This window comes from Anser anser (assembly GCF_964211835.1).
Source record: "Anser anser genome assembly, chromosome: 2".
Taxonomy (NCBI): Eukaryota; Metazoa; Chordata; class Aves; order Anseriformes; family Anatidae; genus Anser; species Anser anser.
In genome coordinates this window covers 32,937,147-32,959,668 of record NC_139721.1, presented here as the reverse complement: position 1 = coordinate 32,959,668, position 22,522 = coordinate 32,937,147, and the positions used below count along the sequence as shown (strand labels likewise).

Here is a 22,522-nt window from a genome sequence, read left to right as displayed (position 1 = left end):
CAAATGTGAAATTGGAGGGCCATGCAACTGAATGAACCAACGCAAGCAAACAGTTTCCAAATACAAATTGTAGGTGACATGGGAGGAATTTGCTACAAAGGTCATTTCCTTCACTATTATTATTATTATTTTAAATAATTTTATAGATGCCAAAACCCATCAACATCTTTTTTGTTACAAATAAAACCACTAGAATCCGTAGGCATAGCTTCTGGGCTAAAATAGGAGTAAAAGAGGACTAAAATAGGAGGTAAAGAGGACTAAAATAGAAGTGTTCATGAATTGTAATATAGGAACAGAATGTTTATACTGAGTTTCTATAAGAACAGGAAACAGATACATCTGACTACCATATAACTACTGAAAAAACAGACTTTTATGTATTAAACAGGGTTTATAGTGATACCAATGATAATTTAAAATAGACACAAGATCCAAAAGTAAAATTTAATGAAAATTTTCAAAAAGGTTGTCAAGAGAAACTCTTCAGGCTTGGAGCTGTTTTTAAGAATGAACTTTTGGGGGGAAGTGAATGATTTCTTCTGGTAGATGGATGCTTCTGTGCAGTTCTCAGCCACAGATTTTGATTACTGCATTTTGAGGGACAATGATTGCATAATTTGCTATTAGTACACTTAATCTCTTAGCAAATCAAATTACTGAAAGAGTTTAATATGCATTCTTGGCTTTCAGTCAGATTCACTGGGAGTACAAAGTAAATGTGCTATTGCAGTACACAGATTCACATCAGGGTAGGGCATGTACAGTGAGTAAAAATTGATTGGAGACAATGTCTTGATTTTTTTTTCTATATTTACTAATAAAAAAATGACTATTTCTATTATTTATTCTTTAGAAAATACCAATCTGCTAATTCCTTCACAGTCTCTAAAGTAACAGGTTAGTATTTATTTCTTATAAACTCAGTTACTTTGAATTATGGTTTTCTAAATAGCACACATTTATTGGTTTCTTTTGGTTTTACTTTATTCAGTTCAAGCTATCACTTGTGAAACAACAGTAGAACAATTGTGTCCCTTTCAAAAACCAGCCTCACACTGTCCAAGGTAAAATTCTTTGAATATTTTATTATTACAAAGTGCTGCCTTATCTTCTGTCAGATAATAATTGTCTGTAATTGTCATTGACAAAGGTGACAGTAGAAGCTGTAAAAGTGAAGTCAGAAATGTTTTACTGATATTTTTGTCTTTGGTGTAAACAGACGGCCAGGTAAGTGAAGATGATCTTCAGGCTCTTTTCATAAGGAGAAGCTCCCGATCTTTCTTTGCTCTCTTGGCATATCTTAGTGAAGATTTGGTTAGACTAAACACTGTGAAGAAAGATCCATTTATCTTTTTCATTTTCCACTATTAAATCTATGCACCTAGAGCAAAATACATGTTATTTCAATTTATTCACCTGTAAAACAGATACAATAAAATGAACTGATAAAAATATTTGTCACAGAAGTTATCAAATTGTTTGGGAATTTTGGAGTGAGCAAATAGATTTGCAACATGATTGAAGTATATATTGTTAAGGTCAGGTGTGGTCTGCAAGTCAGTTAACTGCTTTCAGTCAAATATATGTACGATTTCTTTGAAGCTTATGTTTTCACTTATTGAAAGAAGCCTGTGCCTCAATATTTTGAGGAAGGAAATCCGTAACAGTTCTTAAAACCATAGATGAGTCAAAGGTAAATACACTGTAGCATGATTTACCACAAGCTAAGCTGGAGATATCCACAGGAGTACTTTCATAGCAATCCTACCGCCAATACAGGAAGTAAGCACAAAGCCAGAACTGCTAGGAAAACATTGCTTCATGTAGCACTTGGGTCCATGGACTTGTTTGGTGTTTGGCTGTGACTCCTAGCTTTCTAGCTGGAAGATGGGGAGAAGCAAGCAAAGGAGTGGAATGCAGGAATGGATGGATGAAATCTCATACTTCTACCTTCTTTATTTTTTTCCTTAATTGAAAAATAAAACTAGTTTCATTAAGAGAAAAACACAGTCTGTCTTTAAGAAAAAATAAAAATAACATTAAAATGATTAATTCTGGTATATCAATTTAAGAACCTTCTGAACAGCAATGATCCGTTCAAGATTCTGCGCATGTGCTTAACATAATTCTGAAAATGTAGTCTAAGGAGCTACAAGCACTAATCATCAGTAATGGCACTGATTGTACAAGCTCCTTTTTCCTTCTTATGCCTTAACCATAAATCATCAAGTCTTCTAAAGCTTCTTTCTTGCTTTCTTCAGACAAAAATCTCCCTTCCAGCTGCAACAGCTTGTTTCAATGACCCATCTGATAAGACCATAGCATGCCCAAGGGCTGTGACGTGCCAAATATTGACTAGAGTGTGGATAGTATCCCAGTGAAGGATGCTTTCCTAGTGCTGCCCCAAAAAGGAAGGCTCTAAAACTATAAAGTCAAGACCCAATTTTAGATAAAACACCAAAACACCCTCTCAGAGTAGATCTGAGGTTTATTAGCATTTCCTCCTTGTAGCATATTATAATTTTCAAACACAATGCTTGCTACCTTCTATACTATTATTAGCTTTCCGCATAGTTGTCCTGTATATATTGAAGCTATAGGATTCATGAAACACAAAGTTTTCTCAAAGTTAAACAAAATGCAGATGAATAAGGCAGTCTGTGTTTTAGTAGCATTCTGATCCCCTAAAATCTCATTACTTTCCAAGGTTTTCCATTTTATCCATAACTGTTAAGTGCTCACCCTCACTGTAAGTTGCTAAATTTCTTTAATCACCAGCTCATCAGCACCATACCAGGTCTTCTTTCATATACGCATCTCCTGAGAAGGTATTCAGCTGTACTGTTTGGATAGAATGCTGTCAAAACAGATAATGATACATTAGCTTTTCTACTGTCCTCGTATATGCTAAATGAAGAGATGACCTGCTTATCTAAAAGGAGGAAGAAGACCAGACCTGTTGAAGAATGTTTTCAAGCACTTTGTGAACCACAAGTTGGATCAGCAATGCTTTTCAGTCAATAGTAACAAAAGCCCCAAAACTGATTGTCTTTTAATGTCAGTATGTATGTCTGTATGCGTCATCAAATAGATTGATAATGCTGATGTTGAATATGATATATAGTAATACTTTAATATCATTTTTCCTAACTGAGTGTGCTTTATTTTCAATATTTCAGGGTGTATTGTCCTCGCAACTGTATGCAGGCAAATCCACACTATGCTCGAGTAATTGGAACACGAATTTATTCTGATGTAAGTACTGTGATTTACATTGCATTATATAATGAAATATAAAGTCCTATGATAAACTATAAAGATAATACTATCATATAAATATTCATTTTTCCTCCACATGTAGTTTTTTTTTTAGACCTAATATCAGAAAAAAAAAAGATGTGCTATCTTCTAGATGTGTATTTTATGAAGTGTTTTGTCAGAGGCTTCCATTTAAGTACTCAGCCGCTGATGATATGGAATTTTTATTAAAAAATCTTCAGCAATTTCTGGATACGTGTTTTCAATTTTTGATCAAAATTCCCATTGGTTTGCTCAGTATTGGCAATGTATACTCATCAGCCATCTGATACAATGATCAGAGGGCTGGAGCACCTCTCCCATGAAGAAAGACTGAGAGAGCTGGGGATGTTCAGCCTGGAGAAGAGAAGGCTCCAGGGAGACCTTGTTGCAGCCTTTCAATACTTAAAGGGGTCTTATGAAAAGGGTGGAGAGGGACTCTTTACTGGGGAAGATAATGATAGGACAAGGGGGAATGGTCTTAAAGTAAAAGAGGATAGATTTAGATTAGAGATTAGGAGGAAATTCTTCACTGTAAGGGTAGTGAGGCACTGGAACAGGTTGCCAAGAGAAGTTGTGGATGCCCCATCCCTGGAGGTGTTCAAGGCCAGACTGGATGGGGCCTTGGGCAACCTGATCTAGTGGGTGGCATCCCTGCCTATGGCAAGGGGGTTGGAACTGGATGATCTTTAAGGTCCCTTCCAACCCAAGCCATTCTATGACTTAAACCCTTGGTTTTTAGACCCTAATGTAAACAAAGCTTCTTCCTGATTAACCAAAAATTATTCTGAAAATATATGTCAACACTCTCATTGTTTTGGATATTTCTTATCATTGTAGATAGCTAAATATTTGCAGAAGGATTTTGAGATACTTGAGTAAAATATCTCGCATTATATCTCACATTGTTATATTATTGTAAGATACTAATATTGCATTTTTTTCAGTCATTCTTATTCCTAGTCCACATTTTTTATCTGCCATGTCTTTTCTATATCATGCTTAGTTCCCAAACAGATAGCCAGAGCTAAATGAATATTCATTTTTTTTTTCTTTTTTTCTTTTTCTCTGCTTTGTCATCTCTCTTTGGAGAAGCCACTATGTAGTGGCAGAGAGAGCAGTTCACATTTTTTACCAGTAAGCTGCATGATGTAACTGTCTTTTATCTGTCATACAGAGTAGTATGGTGCCCAGCTGGGTCAGATGATGCTTTTCACTACTTTTCACCACCTCAAAATATGTGAAAATAATATGCAAACAATTGTTCATCATTATTTTGAAACTGACTAATGTTCAGTAGATTGCTTGTATAATTTGGGTCCCTGTCCTCCGTGTATGAGAAGCCCTTCCAGTTGAGTAAGCAGCACTGATCTATGCCTGTGCAACTGGGACTGGGTCCTTAATGTGCATAAGAGGGGAGTGAAAATAGTTTTAATGATAGTTCATTTTGTTAAACACACTTTTATTTCAGTTCTGAGGTTTCAATGAAAGGTAACAGCCAAATTTTCCCTGTGAGACAGAAGAGATTATGTTGTGGGAGAAAGAAGACCCATTTCTGTTTAACTTATACAGGAAAAAATCTCAGAATATATATTTGCTTTGGCTAGAAAAGTCCCAGCTTACTTTAATTAGTATTAGAGTTGTGCTTTAAAATTATTTTAGATATACTGTCTCATTGTTCATGTCCATTGTATAGAAATGTGTGCAGCCATACTGCTTTTAGGAAAAAAATGGACGTAAATACAGGTAAGAAAAGAGGGATGGGAGTCTTCCTATTAACTTCAGATGTTGAGAGGGTAGATATCCACACTGAAGCTGGACATCTGGGTTATGTTTATAGCAGTTTGTAGTAGCAGTGGTGAAAGAGATGAATAGGCAAAGCAGAATTCATTTGACCTTTTCTGAGTGTCTCCTTCAGTATGGGATGAATAGACTACTAGATCTGTCAATTTCTTTCCATTTCCTACAGAAGGGTCCTAGGGCATCTAGATAAGATGTAGACAGACACATCCTCTTGATATGTGTACATATATTCCCATTGATAGCTTTATGTGATTTTCTACAGTTTTTGTTTCTACCATTTAAATTATTTTAAAGATACTTTTTATTGGAATTTTCACTATGCAATATGACTGTATATTTTGTTCATTCTAATTTATGACTGAACTAGTTTCAGGTGAAGTGTTTATAGAGAATATTTAACAAATGTATCCTCTTTTTCAGCTTTTCATGTATTTATAGATTTGTCTGCAGATACAGGGAATTCATTTGCCCACTTGTCATAGCACGCATATTGCAAATTGCAGTCAATGATCTACTTGGTAGATTCCACAAAATCTATGGTGGATTTTTCGTGATGTTATTTCATTAAAAAACAAACAAAAACCAACATATATATGTATGTATGTACAAATAACATGCACATGGCTATTTATTTGCACTAGTACTTAGGCCACTCGCATTCGGTAAATGTACAAGAATATTTATTAATTAAAAACAAATAACAGATGTCACATCAAAAACATATGTTTACAAAACCATTTCTGTAGTATTCATGAGAATCTAGTTAAGCATTTCCATTTCTAGCTTTGGTATGGCCAGTCATACATTCTTATATTCATTAATATGCTACTCCTGCTACTCCTTTTTCTGTTCTCTGATTTGTCAATAGTGCCCCACAGAACTTTTACCCTGTTGGTTCTCCCATCTTTTTCTTTTAGCTTTGAGATTGCAGTGATTGTTCCTAACTTGCTTGAAACAAAACTCTCCATTACTTCATCCTCCCTTCTTCCAGTGTGCTAGCTCTTGTCTCTTTGTGGCAGATCAATCACAGCCGTGTTTTATATAGCCAGTGTCTATAACTTAAGTGTGTGAAGAGTTTTCATGTAATACTGATCCCCCGTGTTCTACACCTTTTTGTTTGTTTGATGGTCTCCTTTTGTTTTCACTTCTCTTGAGGTAGTCTGCAAGTTCCTTAAAGCAAAAGCATCTCGTATTCTATGTCTATGGTACAATGAGTTTCTCTTCTGAATAGTGCTATTATGGTATAAATAAGAACTGTAGTATGGCTAGTTCTTAGCAAACAGAAGTACAAATTACTCATTCTTCATATGGCCCAAACGTATCACCACCTTTGTGTCTTGTGTCCCTCCTGGCCCTACTCCTAAGAGTTTCCACATACCAATTCTTTGTCATGGTGGGAGATGGGAAAAGTTTCCTGTTCTCTTGTGCTGAGGAGTTGGTTACAATTTTCAACTTTGTTTAATCCATTTTTTCTAAAACTTTGAGTCTTATTTCTGGACTAGAGTCGTGCCAATGAGCATTTTATTAATATTTATTTTTAAAGCACTTTTCAATTGACTTCATTTGTGAAATAAGATAAAAACCTTCCCAAGAACTGAATTATATCAGGCTCGACTGATACTGATTATATTAGTTGTCCAAACTCTGCTGGAGATGCTCTTGCAGCACCTACATTTAAAGAGAAAGTCCTTTGTTGCTGTTAGTCCTTAGACTAACAAAGTACCAAAATATTTTTACACAAAAGAATAGAGGCTTTTTGAAATAGCTGTAATAGTTAAATAAATATATATATATATTATTTTGCTTGTAGATTTTTAAAAAAACATACAATAATTTCTTAAGAGGTTAAGATTTATATTGTATGTATTTATTGTGCTGTTTTCATAGTAAGCAGCATTTTCCCAAAGACAACCTCTTTCTAGTAGCAGTAGCTCTGTGTTATGAGAGTCGATTGAGCAATTCTACAAAAAAATTGAATCTACATTTGGTGGTTACATATCAGCAAAAGTCTTATCTAAAAAAATTTATGGAGTTTTATCAGCTCATACCATCTGAGGATTTTGAATTTTGGTTTCAATAACCATATACGGAAATATTTCCCTAACTCTTGTGTGAAAACTCATAATTCTCTGCTGTAGTGAAATATGATATAAAAATACTATTAAATAGTCCTATAGTTCTTCAAAGGTGAGGGAGAAAGGCTTGTGGTTTGCAGAGTACTGCTATGGTGTGGTAGATATTTGGTATTTTGCTGAGTAGCTAAGAAGGAAGATAATTAAGCAGCTTGGTATTCAGATTCTATGACCTGTTAAATACTAATGAATGTCAGAGGGTTCACAGCACAGCAATAAAGCAGGGTCGTATAATGCTGCATGAAATGTTTATGTTACCGTAAAGTACTGCCTTACATATCCTTCAGGGTGAGTTCATGAAAATTATACAAACAGACCCAAATCTCTGAGAAGACTTCCAGAAAGTGTTATGAGGCTGCTAATGTAAAATTATCAATAATATACTGAATTTTGTGATAGACAGAGATTTGATATCCTATTGAGTTTAAATTAACAGAAATTTTACCTTAACAGTTCTGGGAAGTGTGATCAGGGTGGTGAAACATTATTGAGTAGGAAATGTTATGGCATCAGTATTGGGATCTGATTCGATTTAGATGAAGAACGCCAAGTCAATGAAAAGTTCTTGAAAGCTCAAAACAGATAAAACTTCCTCAAAAAATGTGATAAAACTATATAGATTTATTCATCAGTATACATATAATTCATATTTATGAATTTGTACTCATTTAATTGTTCATATATTCATAAGTTATGCATGTTTGTGGATACCTTATGAGCAGATGAGCCAGGCTCCAGGCTCATCTGTAAAGCAGCATTAGAATATCAGTTTATTTTTCGTCTGATGATCATCTCTTGATTTGACCTCTTCAACCCCATTCTTCTGACCTCATCTTTTTCACATATCCCGTGTAACCATCTTGCCTTTAGGTTTAAAATGTTTTACATTAGCCGAACCATCCAGTAATCAATTGTGGTACCAACTCTAGCAATGACTCCATCCTATACTGGAAATAGTTTCCAACAAGAAGTCAGCCTCTTTTGTCATTCTGCTTCCATTGTTTTATCTTTACTTTCTTATTCACTTGATCAGAAACTTCCAAATAGCACTGAAGTAGTCATTATCTTAGCCACCCTCAAATGTAATTATGAAGGTATCCTCCTTTCTAGTAATATACACCAAGTGCAGTCTATTGGTTAGTATTACAGAGGTGACAAACTCTGATTTTTATTTTACTCAATTGTACCTCTAGCTTGTTTTATATCTCCAATGTGAATTGAAAACTGAATTGCTACAATATTATAGTACTAGCAATTAATAGTGTTCTTCTAGTTCTTCACTGTAGTTAATTGCTTGTAAATCTTGTCTTTTGTTTCTGTAGACTGTAATCCTCTATTTGCAGGGACTATTTATATCCCTGTATATTAGAAATTGTACACAAGCAACATTATCTTTAGGTACTCCCATGAGTACATAAAGGATGCTGTAATCCTAAAAATAAGGTGACTACTACTGTTCAGGATATAATGAAAGTCTGGCAGATTAGGGAGGAAGAGATAAAGTACAAAGGAGCATAAATGGTATCCTTTCTGGCATGTTCAAAAGCAGCAGCCAGCAGGATAAAGAGGAAAAACTCTAAAGTGCCTTTGCTAAAGATTCTTTGCATAAAACAGTTTCAAATCATTACTCCCAGAAATATTGTATCACTAAAAGACAAACTATATAACATCAAAGCTGGCAGCTTCTGTGGTTGAAGTAGGAGTAGGAAAACCATTGCTATTTTAAGTTCCTGATTTTATATAGCATTGAGATTACAAAATAGCTACAGGAACAGATATAAATTATTCCAATTATAACTGGAAGAAATGCAACTCTTGTTTAAATAGCTGTCTGTGTAACCAGCTATTGATATTTGTATTGGCTTAGTTTTTAAGGTTGTTTGAGGAGAGGAGAGACCTATTGCAGTGAAGGCTTTTCTTTTTTTTCCACAGAACAACTTGGTTTTAAGTGGACATTCACTGTAGCTGGAGCTACGTTTCGTAGTGCTGAGTATTGAAGTAGATTGGGACATACATTCTACACTAAGAAGTTTCATACTTCTGGCAATTGATTTTTTGCATGCTTAAAGAGTAATGGAGCTCTACAAGTTTAAATCAATTATTTTAATCATTCTCAAGATTGTCACTGAACTATCCTTCTATAAATATTATTTATGCTACACGCTTTCATGACAAGACATTAGCGGACAGATTTTAGGTTTCATATAGATGAAACTGCTGTTAATTTCACAGAGTTTTGCCTGAGTAAAACTAAGGAATAATAGCTAAGGATTATTTTAGATCTATTTGTTTTGTCTGATGCTTACATTATAATTTTAATATAATAATTGAAATATAATTAGCTTTTAATATTGGCCCGTGTCTCGGTAAGAAATTCTAATGTTCCCTTGAATATTATGGATCATTTCACTGCTGTTTGAGATTCTCGAGCTGGAGATAGAATTAATACAGTCAAATTTTAGGGAGGACATCTCTTCCTGGAAACATACAACTGCAGTGTGCTTTTGCTGTTCTGCTGTTCCAGTACATGACTCTGGCTGGAGATTAAACTGAATCTATAATAATCTATAGGATCTATAATAATTTATAGGTTTGGTTTTTACTACCTCTCTGCTGTTGAAGTGATGGTGGATAAAGCCTTTCATTTTGAAAAGCTCAAGAATTTGAACAGGTCCTTGAACTGAAATAGGCTGAAATAAATGATTTTTGAATCACACTGTGGAAGATCATTGAAGAGACAGTGGTATATTCCTATAAACTGGTCTTTGAATCTGATTTAAGTACCATAAACATTAATAAAATCAGTCATGTGATGAGTGTAATTGTTTTACATTTGCTATAATTTAGTTTAGGCATCCTTATTTGTTTTCTTCTAAATAATTTTGAAATAAAAGGATGAATGAAAACTAAACTTATCCTCTTTCTTTCTTAGATATCCAGTATCTGCCGAGCAGCTGTACATGCTGGTGTAGTCCGCAACCAAGGTGGTTACGTTGATGTTATGCCTGTAGACAAAAGAAAGGTGTACGTTGCTTCCTTTCAAAATGGGATATTTTCAGAAAGGTACAGAGCCCATTTTCAAAGATTACTGTTTACCCTTCACCTCAATAAGGTTTACAAAGTATTATATTATGTCTCTTTGTACCTGGGGTGCTGCTAGAAACCCAACAAATAGGCCAACTTGGGTGATTTACAGAGCTTGTGTAACAGCTGTGGTGACTTTGGAGAAGCTGTGGTACAAGAACTGTTTGCCTCTTCTAAGCTTGTAAATCTTTACTCTAAAAAGCTTCTTATAAAAAACAAACAAATCAAAAAAAGCCCTCTTGTTTATTCTTCTGCTTATGTTGCAACTAATATTTGATAAGAAAACTACTTCTGGTTCCTTTGGTAAAACACCAAAGAATGTTTACGTTAACTTTAGTGATCTATTCCGTCTGAGAGGATCTGCAGTAACAGATCATTACAGATTTACATAGAATCAAACCAGTGAACCTGGTTCATAAATGATATTCACAAAACATTAAACATTTTTTTTTATTTTACATTTTTAATGGTTTTACTGTTTTAATCAGTATTTTTCTGAAAGACGTGGAGGTGGTGTGAAAGTTCATTTACTTATACTCGGTGTATTAGCATCTTCTATGATGATAACACATGGCTGCATGTTGCAATTCAAATCCAATTCTTTAAAGAACTCTCCAGTTTCTATAGGAAGAAAATAAATGGCCTGGAAAAAAACAAAACAAAACAAAACAAAAAAAAACCTTGTGCCACTCTTTCTGTCCTGCAAAGCTAAGAATGTTTGTTACCTCTAAAACCAAAAAGTTTGTGTAGGAAAAATCTCAAAAAGTATCTTTAAAGAACTTGGAAGTAGGAGAAAAAGGATTTTTTTTTTTTTTTTTGGGAGGCCTTACCCCTTTACTTCATAAACCTTTGAGTAAATTTGGAATCTTTTAAAATACATCTTTCATTTTCTTCATTAATAACCCCCTTTTCCCAATTAATGTCCATTTCCCTCAGAAAGAGTGGTTCCTTACTGACACTTATGTTCTCCATCTAAATCTCCTCACTGAGAAGAAAAGGAATCAGAAAAAAATATTGCAGGTTTAATCATTTTTTGTACTTTACCATTCTAGTGAAGTCAAAGTCAATGGTTAGGAGAGCAGTTCAATGCAAGTTTTCTGTGAAGCTGAAAAATTGTTATGAAGATTGTAATGCCAGTGCAGACATCGTATTTCATTATGCACTTCTTTATTTTTGTTCTGTTTTCCTTTCTTAGGTATGTCTCAGATATGTTTTGCAAAATAGAAAATAATGAGACCATTAAATATGAAGTGTTATATTTTTGTCTTATAAACTAAACTATATTCTACCAAAATTTCCTTGCAGTTTTTGTTGTTATATTTCTTTTAAAGCTAGATATTTAGCCATTCAGAAGGCTATCAGTATTTTAAATATATTTCCTGTGATTTGCAAAATATGAATTCTCTTTAGAAATACATGCAACCAGTGATCAAGTAATCTCCTGGGTCTAGAAATTATATCTGAATATAGCTATTAGAATGGCCAACATAAGATGCACGCTTTCTCTTTTTTCCCCCCAAAAAAATTTTTAAGAGTTTTGCTTTATTCATTTAATTAGAATCAACTCAGGATTTCTTGAAATTTTTGTGTTACAATTTGTTCTCAATAAGTTTCTTGGAAGAAAAATTAATCTGAAAGTTCTGTAATTTAAAAAAAAAAAAAGTAGTAAAAGTTATGAGAAAAGTTATGGGTAGTAGCTACAGGAAATGTTGCAGGACCCTAGAGCTGTATTTAACAATTCTAAAAGAAAAGTCTTTGTAGTGTCAGTCTTAAAAATAACTCCAGGAATGTTTTTTGTGTTTCAGTTTACAGAATCCTCCAGGAAGCAAGGCATTCAGAGTATTTGCTGTTGTTTGAGTCTAGCGAGAAAAATGTAAAACAGGCAAGTGAAACCAGAGCACTTGGAAGAGAATAATAGAGGCCATTTCTTATAATTTCTAAAATTTGTATAAAGCTGTAACATTCTTGTACAGAATATATATACTGCTTTCCACCAAAAAAGTTTAAATTACATATATATCTTAATGAAAAAAATCTGTAAAAGTAAACATGGGAGAAAAATTCATTTGAAAATCTATATTGATATATAACAGTATTTTGAATCCTGTGTTAATTATTGCTATATTTTCTTAGCAGTTACTCCTATACAGTTAATTCAAAGCTCATAAATGTTCTGTTCTCTTTATCTGAATATGATATTGTATGGTGCTTTATATATGCCACTAACAGTAACCTTAAAACTATACCATAGAGAGGCCTGAGTTTTTATTTCCAATGTACATAAAAGAAGCCATCCCAGTAATTCAATATAATAAATCATGCCTTAAAGTGAAATGAAAATATATATAACTTTTTGATGATTTACAGTAGCATTAGCCATGCAAGCTTAAATGAAGAGCTAGACTGTTTTCAATTTCACACTAATCGTAACAAGTACAAATACCTATTTTAAAATAAAATAGAAAATATGGAGAAGTCCTGGGTCATATTAGTATGTTTTCCTCTAAAGAAATATTTCTATGAGAGTGGGCCATTCATGTTTGTTATTTCTTAAATACTTTAAATAAAACATTTATTGGATGCTGGTAAGCTCTTTAGTTCAAGTACCCAATTCATTTATGACCCAGTCCTTCACATGTATTCACCTACCTTGAGATGGGAGATTGAGTGAGGCATGTATAACCTTGGAGGATCTGAGTCTAAAAGAGAATTTTCATATTGAGAAGTCAAGTTACCTGAAATTAAAGAATAAACCATCAGATCTGCAGTACAGTTCTGCGCACATATGTGCTTTACTTCTACCATGTGACTCATTCAATTTACCAAAATTGGGTTTCAGTAAAACCACAGATTTATACACACGTTTAATGATTTGTAAGCTTGAGGGCTTAAGATGTACATGGTATCCGTATACTATACAAAATTGTGAGGGTAAATGTTTAAGAAAACGAAAATGGTAACAAAGGGTAACCTTGCTCCTCATGACCTGGCAAATACTCCTGCAGGCCAGGAAGTATAGTGGTACGGAGCCCAGTGACAATAATGTCATTTGTTGCTTCACCATTTTTAAAAATTCATTTATGGTGAACAGCCTTGTGCATTAATTTTACCATATTATGGTATATGAAGAACATGTAACGGTGATACTATGTTTCTTTCTATGAAAAGTGTATTGTGCTTTAAGACTGAAAAGCTGTTAAACTATTTTTGTTATTTTTTATTTCTGTTGTTGAATTTATTTCCTTTCAACTTGTAAACTGATTCATATTCTTCATATTTCAGAATATTATATTCTGCCTTCTGTTTTGCTACATGTACTACCTCATGTAGTTAGGCAAGCTCTGTTAGTTTTTTAATCTGTTTTGAATAAAATTAATTTACATAGTAAGAGTATATTTGACAGCCATTATTGTTTGCTCTGCCTCAAGAATTAAAAATAGCAAACACAAAGTTTTCTTTTTTGCCGAATTAAATGTTGCAAGTTGTAGGACCAAGCAGTAGACATAATCTGAAGTTTTGAAAGCTGTAGAGGCAGCATAGGTACACAACTTCAATTAATTACATTGGGAGTTTTATGAAGTCTTCCAGTCATTTTTCAAGTTCTGGCCACGGTATCTGGGAGCAGATTGCTTTGTCATTTTAATGGGCAACTCTGTCAGAAGGTGACTGTGAAAAAACAAACAAACAAAAAATGCCACCTTTTTCCAGTTCAATATAGCTCTTTCCTCTTCTGGTAAATGTTTATAGTGTAAAGTGTTTCTAGTTACATTTGTTGGAAGCAAGCACTTTATCATATTGCTCATTCCTATTTTGCCTCATAAGACTAATGGTCAATTTGGAAGTTCCGGTTGGGATATACGTTTAATTGGTGAGGGAGACAAAAAGTCTTTGTGTAAACCCCGCTTTTTTTTTTTTAAGGTGGTGACAGGGAAGAGAGCCATTGTAAGAAGTTTTGTATAGATTGAGCAGTACTATCATTAACCACTGTTCAGAAATGAAAACGTAGTATAAGTAGACTATGACTGTGTTAGGATTCCAAGTCACTCAAAAGCTTGCACCACCGTGAGATTAAAAACAGCAAAATAATAACACTGTTGGAGTTATCAGAACATAAAGTGGAATAAGGCCACTTCTGAAATTAAGGGGAAGCGTCTGAGAAAGACAGTTGAAACAAAATAATCTGAAAACACTCATCCTTTGTTTTCCTCAAAAAACCTTTCCTCACAGGCAGGACACTTTCTTGGCTTGGCTTTGCAGGCCAGCAGCTCCTACTGGTGGGGTCCATGGTCCCCACCAGTTGCCTTAGGATGCCTTGGGAAGTCTGTTGGGTGCTGCAGAGCCTCTGTGGTAAGCCAGCTCCCTGCTCTCTGATCAGGCAAATAAGATGCTTCTCTTTCTTTGAACAGAGCAGTGCCTGGTGCTGGGGAAAGACAACAGTCACATTTTCAGTCATAACCAAAGCTTTCTCCCTTTTGGTATATGGGTGAAGGGGGTCCTAGGTGGAAACATGGCTACCATACCAAATTTCTGCCTTTTTTCCTCCATTTGTTTGCCTAGACTTTTTTTGTTCTTCATGTCTTTTTTGCTCTTCTGCATGTCTTTGCTTTTTGTCCTCTCTCTCATCTTTAAAGTCTAACCTGCATTTGCTCGGAATTTCTTTGCAAGGGGGACAGGAGTGGACCCTTGACACCAAAACAACAAAGTCAGCACTTGGTGAATTGGGGGCTGCTTTTAGTGTATGTAAGTGGTTGCTGTGAGCAGCTCTGCTAACAAACACAGTCACAAGAAGAAAGGGAGGTGAGTAATTCTTTCTCCTCACATCTGTTGCACATACTTGGGAGCCCTGTTACTTTTCCACATGCAATGATTCTAACGTATCCAAATATAAATCCCCAGATAACTCCAGCTTCTTGAGAAATTCTCTACTAAGTGAACTATAAATAATGGGTCAAGAAGTAGATATTCTGAAGCAGTTGTACAGTGAGTGAGAGCTGCACATTATTTTTGTCTGCACCAAACCAACTACATGCCAGATGGTCACAGCTAATTCACAGAAAGCTCAAATGAGGAACTAGCAGTATTAAAGAACACATTATAGCATAATGAAAAAATGTAGAAGAAAGTAAAATTTTAAATGCTGAAGAATTGATTGGTTAATCAGAAACTTAGAAAAGGATGGTATCAAAATTTAAAAAGGGCGTAATCTATAAGAAAGTAGTGCCTAATTCATGCTATTCATAATTTTTAGCTTGCTTCCCAGAAAAGACAAGTAAGTAGCCAACAGGAATAATTACAACTGATTCATAACAATCCTCTACCACTAAATAAATACATAAATAAGAAGCTGTTTTAGTACATTGATATCTGCCATTTATGATTTTGAAAGAGCTAAAATATTAAGAAATGTAAACCTGCTAAGTGTCTGATGACCTCTGTAAGCATCAATTGAGGCATTTCTCTGCTATGCTGCATCACTTCTGGATGGAGTAGCTAATTTCATAACTAAACAACAGTTAGTATGAAAGCAAGGTGGTATGAAAAACCCAAACAGGTAATTATTTAAAATTCTTTAAGAGTTTTATCTTTCTGATAGATGTATGAGAATACTTCAGTTTAAGGGAAGTTGGAACCCATACTCATGCCAACAGACAGCTCATGGTACTAGCTGGACATAAACTGAGGAAACTAAGAAACATTTCCTAAACATTATGGATAGTGAAGAATTTTAGTGAGTTTACAGACTTACCTGTGTCCTATTTCTGTGCAGGAGACAGTCTGATCTAGAAATTATACATGAAGTATTTTTGGAATTAAGCCTGAAACACAGGCTAGGATAATTTGTTATCTAAGTTTGTGCTTTCTTAACATAAAAAGTTACAAGTTTTATGTCAATGCTAGACTGAGAGCTGTGTATGGATTATCAGCTGATTTAAAAGAAGAAAAAATAACATCTGCTTTTTTTGCCTGTTTTGGCGCATATGCTCAGCAAAATGCACGACACACTATTTCCTATAGCAGATATGTAACCAAGTTACTCATATAAACAAGGTCTTCTGTGTGGCAATTGCATTTGAAGTATGTTATGAATTTGACTTAAAACTCAGATAAGCCACCTTCCTGTTCATACACAAGGGAAGGCTTATTTCCTGCAATTTCTGTAGGCATATAAAGGGTCAGATTTAGAAATGTAAATATTTGGAAGTTATAAGGATTATTCATACAGTGCAATATTCTGCTTGTAAATTTATATAAATACTGTATGAAATACTGTACTGTCATGCTTTCTGTCTTAAGGCTTTTCATAGCATCTGTGGAACTCCAGGGAATTAAACAAAGAATGAAAAGCCTGGAGAGTTTTGTTTCATTCACTGTATAATATGCATCTTACAAGGCTTTAGATATACAGATGATAGCATTCTTTAGTTTTTAGAAAGTTGCATATGATTTTTTTATGCATCACCATTCTGTGATGATACTGTGCTTCTATGATGATTTTATAAAGATATACATTGTGCGTATGGGAAAAGTACTCATACTGTCAGCCTTAGATTTAGCTTGTCTTTGCAGTCAGGAATAAATGATTAGTATTTTAAATATGGTCACTATTTATATTTTTATATTACCTTTATTAAATGACAAGTCCTTGCCATGTACTATGGGACTGTGAAAACGAAATCAAATGTGATTCCTGCTCCATGTTAACACAGGATGATAATGTGACACCTGAAATTTACCATCAGTTGTTCAATGATACATCTTAAATGTTTTGTTCATCTTAGCCTTGTTGCTGGAAAACAGATGACCACATCATAAAACCATCATAGCATTTTGCAAAAAGTAGTAGCAATGAGTTTTAAATTTTCAGAAGCTAGCAGTACCAAAAAGCTCCCAGTCAGACCAGCCTGTTACAATATGTCACAGGAAAATACGAGAGATCAAAGGAGGAAAGTAAAGAGCATGTGAACGAAGCGGCCCGTCATGGTGCTCCTTGTTTTACTATTCACATTGATTTCTGCAATAATTACTCTAGTTACTCAATTCAATATTTGCCTCCAGTGCTGTATCAAATATTGTTTTTGTCTTCACTAACAATGGTGTGATGTCTGAAGGCTTGCGGTGAAATTGTTGGTTAAGAACTGAGATATATTTGCCAAACAACATGAATAAATTTGCAATACTGTATTTTATGCACAAAATACTTTAGTTGCCAATGCTAGTAACTCTTGGGCTTTTAAATTTACTAATTTCATTTAAAGCATAAGCATTGTAATGAAATAAAAATGTCGGCACATGCTGACTGTGAAATTAGTCTGTTCAAAAAAAATCAGTTACTTCAGCTGACCAGAAACTGCTGTAACTAAAACTAGTATTATTAGCAATAATATTCTTGAAATTTTATTGAATATAAGACTGCCTATGCAGTCTGAATTGGCTTTTAGAAGACATTTAACAAACTTTATTTGGTGTGTTTGCAGTTATTTCTGAATGAATGTTGTTTATGAAGACAATATCCTTTTTAGGAGTAATATCTTAGAATAAATGCAAGAACTTGCATTAGATTTGCTTGTGTATCTTTTTGGAATTACTTCCAAAGGCTTAGTAACTCCACAGAATTTGTAGTAATGCTAATCATTCTTAGTATTCTCAAGAAACAAAAAGTGCTAAGAGGTATCATATCTTCTAAACTTAGCCTACAGTTTGAAAAACAAGTACTTCAGTTGCTTAATTATTCACTTAGGCTTGTTTATATGCAATGTAAATAGCAAGCTGGCTTTGACTTGTCATAAATTGCTGCTACTGTACATCCCAAACACAAATTGGAAACAGATGCTAAATAAATCTCCCTATAGTCAATTCAATCTTCATTCCTTATTTATCTGTTAAAATCCATCTGTTTCTTGGTGGTGGTGGGTGGTTTTTTTTTTCATACTGAAAGATCATGTCTTCTGAATAAGCATTTCTTTTATTGTGTCAGAATGACTCCAAGATTGTTGGGCTGCAGGCAGCACTAAACACAGAAACAGAGCAATCGTTTTATGCAAAAGAACTTAGTCTCAGATTTTGGATTTAGTCCAGTTCTGTACACAAAGAAGTACGTTGTATGAGTTGATTTAGTGCTTGCTGTAGTGGAGGTGATAGTCCTACTCTGGCATGGCTATAACTGAGCCAAGGAATAGTTTTGTGAAATGCTCTGAGCCCTTCTCTCTTATCCAGGAAGAATTATGGGGTAAATTAGATCAGTTTGCATTTTTAAAATAAAGGAATAACTAAACAGAAGGCTTTGGTGTTTTACTGGTAAAGACTTGCCATTCTGCTGCTGGTTGAGGGTTTAAGCATGTTATATCAAACATATCCAGTGATGTGCAGATTGTGCCAATGCAATGATTTTTTGCTTGGCACTAATGTTAAATCAATTCATATTTGGAAGCTTCTCTTCCAGCAGCTTCAAAGCCCACATCATTTCAAATCAGTGTTCCATGAGTTACAAGTCAATTATTTTGTAATTTGTAATTATTTTGTAGTATGTACAGATTTGTCCTAGGAATGAAGAAGTCACATGTGGAAGGAGATTTGTTGTTGCATCTACTACACCATAAACATATTGTCCATCTTTAGTGCTAATGCTTCCGTTCAATTTGTAATTTGTATTACAATCCCTGGAAAAGTGCAGTCCAATCAAAACAACTAAAATAGCTGGAAGTAAGGAAATAAGGAAAACCACCATTTCTACCATGGTCTCTCAGAAGACATTTGGCTATTAACTTTCTTACATCAAAACAGAATAACTCAGAACCACTCCTATAAAAATTGCAATCTATGACTCCCTAGAAGGCTATTTCTAACCTAGCTTCTTACTGAGCACTAGTCAACAGCATAGACAAAGTACTTAATGTCTCTTGTAATATACTAAATAACTTAATATCCATAGTCTGACATAGAATTAGACTTTAACAAGAAAGATAAGACTAGTTTACAGCTAAAGGCTAGAACACCTGAGGCCTCAGAGTACATGAGAAATGCCTCTTACAGAAAAGGAGGACAATGTGGTATATTAGAAGACAAACTTACATGTCTGTATCTAACACATGATCCATGAGTAGAGCTGGTAGATAGTGCTACAGTACAAAGAATAAGTCTAAATAAAGATTGATTTCAGTACTTTAAAACTTTTGTGTGGTTACTACCTCCAACAAAATAACCTTCAAATAAAATTTCAAAGCTAATTGGTTTTTCTTAGATGTGTGAAAATAGGCAAATACCAAGGATAGTGAGGCCAAGAGGAGAGTTTGTCTGTAGTTTGACTGGTAGGTGGTAGGATCTTGCGTAGGTATACTATTATATGAATGCTAATCTGATGCAAATGATAGGGTTCACTCACATGCCCCAAACTCCCTGCAGACAGTTTTCCAGTAAGCTTTGTTCTATATGCAAACAAATCAGTTAAATGAGGGTCTGTGTGAGTTACAATTAATTACCTGTTTCGTGGGATTGGCAGAGGAAACTGACTTGCACAGACTTTTTGCAAATATGGCTCTAAAGTTATTTAGCGAGAATTGCAAGGTGAAGTAAGAAATATTCATTGATGGTTCAGGGTGCTCTTGCCTCTTTGTATTTCAGAAGTACATCTTAAAACTGCTCATAAAACATCTATACCTTTCAGAATACTGTAATGAAATTAAAACTACTGAAGAATTGATATATTTTTTAGAACTGCTTTAAGCAGGTCAAATTCTTCAGAAAACAGAACCAAGTGTTCAGTAAGGAGAAGACAGGATGGAGGGTGGTTTATGTTGCCATAGAAGGATTCCTAAATTGCGTAGGTTAGTTAGCAGGTACTGATGAGATCTTCTAAATGGAACAGTCATCAAGTTTCCCTTAGTTTCTAGAACTAAACAGTTTATTATTTAAGTTTGAAGATAAAATGATGGGTTGGCATCTTAATATTTTGAATTAATTAGGAAGGACTTAAAAATTAACTTAAATTCCTGTAGTCTGTATAACTGAGAACTCTTACCTTTGCTTTATCTCTGCCATTTACTTCATTGATCAATAAAACCATGTGGTACTCTCCAGACACACAAATTCCCAGACACCAGTGTGTTGGGAATAAAAATCCAGAGAATATTAATTGGTAAAGAGTTATAAAGGATGTAATAATGTGTGGGTTACCCTCACAGTGCAAGGAATGCAGTTTGTGTCCCCAGAAAAGCAAGTTTAAAGGACATAGCTTATTTCTTTCAACCTACCAACAAAACGGTATTGTGTTAGGTGTTAGCTGGAACACGTATTATGCAGTACAACTTCTGGTTTTGACCCTGAAGTTACTAAAAGTATCTCCACAGTTAAAGTTGCTACCCAACTCTCACTCTCATAACTCATGGCTAGTGACAGAAGTGACTGTAAAATAGAGGTAGTGTCTCTCCTCCCATCTAACCCAGATGCTTTGAGTCTCAGCAAGAGCATAAATCCCTCTTTTCCTTCCTAGTCAAAAGTGGGAGTTACAAAGAAAGAGAAAATCTTGAGAGGATGTCTGTGGTAATACTGCATTGCACAGCGGGACAAGAGGGATAGCAGACTCCTTGCAGGGCTCTGTCACTAGAAATGTTCATGTGAAACCAAGGAGAGGGGAGGGAGGGAGAGAGAGAGAGAGAGAGAGAAACCACAAGCGTGTTCAAGCTTGCTAACAAAGGAAGGCATCTTCAACACAGTAACAATACTGATAACTGAGAGTTTTTGTTCACATGCAATTAGCAAACCATATTATGTAGTAGTCAAGCTGTTTATTATTAGAAAAAATGCTGAAAATTTGATAAATGAAAGATTGGGTTATCTTCTCAGTTAAACTGGTGTCAATCAGTTAGAATAATCCCAATACCTGTGATACTCCTCAAACACGGGGATAAGAAGAGCTCTGCTTTTCCAAATTATAAGAATACTTCTGAAAAAAGCAATGTGTTCACTAGATTATTGCATCATCATAAAATTTTAGCTATGTCAGTGTTTCTAATGAAAGGAGGATCAGCATTGCCTATTCTGAATAATGTCTTATCTCAGTAATAGATGTTTTAATAAGGAGACACCTTTATAACAATGTAGCTAATCAATGTCACTGGGACATTCAAGTCTAGGATGATCAAAGAATCATGCAGTGGTTGACTTTGGAAGGGACCTCTGGAAGGCCATCTGCTCTAACCCCCCTGCTCAAGCAGGGACGCTTAGAGCAGGCTGCCCAGGACCAAGGCAAGGTGGCTTTAAAAGATCTCCAAGATCTCCAAGGGAGATTCTCTGGGCAACCTGTGCTAGTACTCAGTCACCCACACTGTAAAGAAGTGTTTCCTGGTGTTCAGAAGGAACATACTGTGTTTCAGTTTGTGCCCCTTGTCACCACTGAACAGAGGCTAAACTTTCTGAAGTTTCAATCAGCTCATTTTTGCAGCCTGTTCAGGTCCCTCTGGATGGCTGCACAACTATCTGGTGTATCAACCATCCCTCACAGTTTTGTGTCACGAGCAAAATGTACTCTCATGCTGAGGGTACACTCTACCCCATCATCCAGCTCATTAATGAAGATGTTAAACAGATTTGGACTCAAAAATTACCCCTGTTTACTGGCCTCCAACTAGACTTTGTGCATCTAGAGACCATCACTCTTTAGGCCTGGCCATTCAGCCAGTTTTTGGTCCACCTGACTGTTTGATCATCCAGTACTTCGCTAGCTTCTCTGTGAGGATCTTATGGAAGACAGTGTTGATATATTGACAGAAAGTGTCCTCTTTATGCCTTGTCTTTAGTGCTTCCTATCAGTCTGCAAGTAATCTGCCCAAACTGTGGCTGTAGTTTCATAAGTTTCATGCAGAGATTAGTAGAGATACGATGATGTTTCTCATTCTATAGGTGGAGACAGTCTATGTACATATTGACAAACAACATTCTTTATATTATTCTACAATTATATTTCCATATTATTCTCCACAAATAAAACTTTCAGTCTCATCATATGACTCTTCTAACTGGGTATATACCTGTGACCTTCATGTAGCTCTAAAGAGTGTCTCCAGTTTCCACTGACAGGAGCCCAAAAACCCCACTCGAGAACATGTCCTTTATGAAACGGGACAGTCTGCTGACCAATTTTGTTTTTTTCAAATGGGTGTAATTCAGCCTTGTAATTACTGGCAGATCTCTTCAGACCCTAAGCGTTC

The 22,522-nt window shown here is 35.0% G+C and overlaps 1 protein-coding gene across 3 annotated transcripts in view; it reads left to right on the top strand.

Moving 5' to 3' along the window:
- The window catches only part of CRISPLD1 (cysteine rich secretory protein LCCL domain containing 1), a 43,511-nt gene extending 29,799 nt beyond the window's left edge, over positions 1-13,712 (top strand). For all 3 annotated transcript variants that reach the window (XM_083823850.1, XM_083823849.1, XM_083823851.1), the window contains 5 exons: positions 857-900; positions 995-1,067; positions 3,183-3,258; positions 10,168-10,298; positions 12,125-13,712. In XM_083823850.1, the coding sequence (XP_083679976.1) occupies positions 857-900; positions 995-1,067; positions 3,183-3,258; positions 10,168-10,298; positions 12,125-12,176 (376 nt within the window). In that variant the 3' untranslated portion in view covers positions 12,177-13,712. The remainder of the gene's footprint in view (positions 1-856; positions 901-994; positions 1,068-3,182; positions 3,259-10,167; positions 10,299-12,124) is intronic.
- The last annotated feature ends 8,810 nt before the right edge of the window (positions 13,713-22,522 follow it).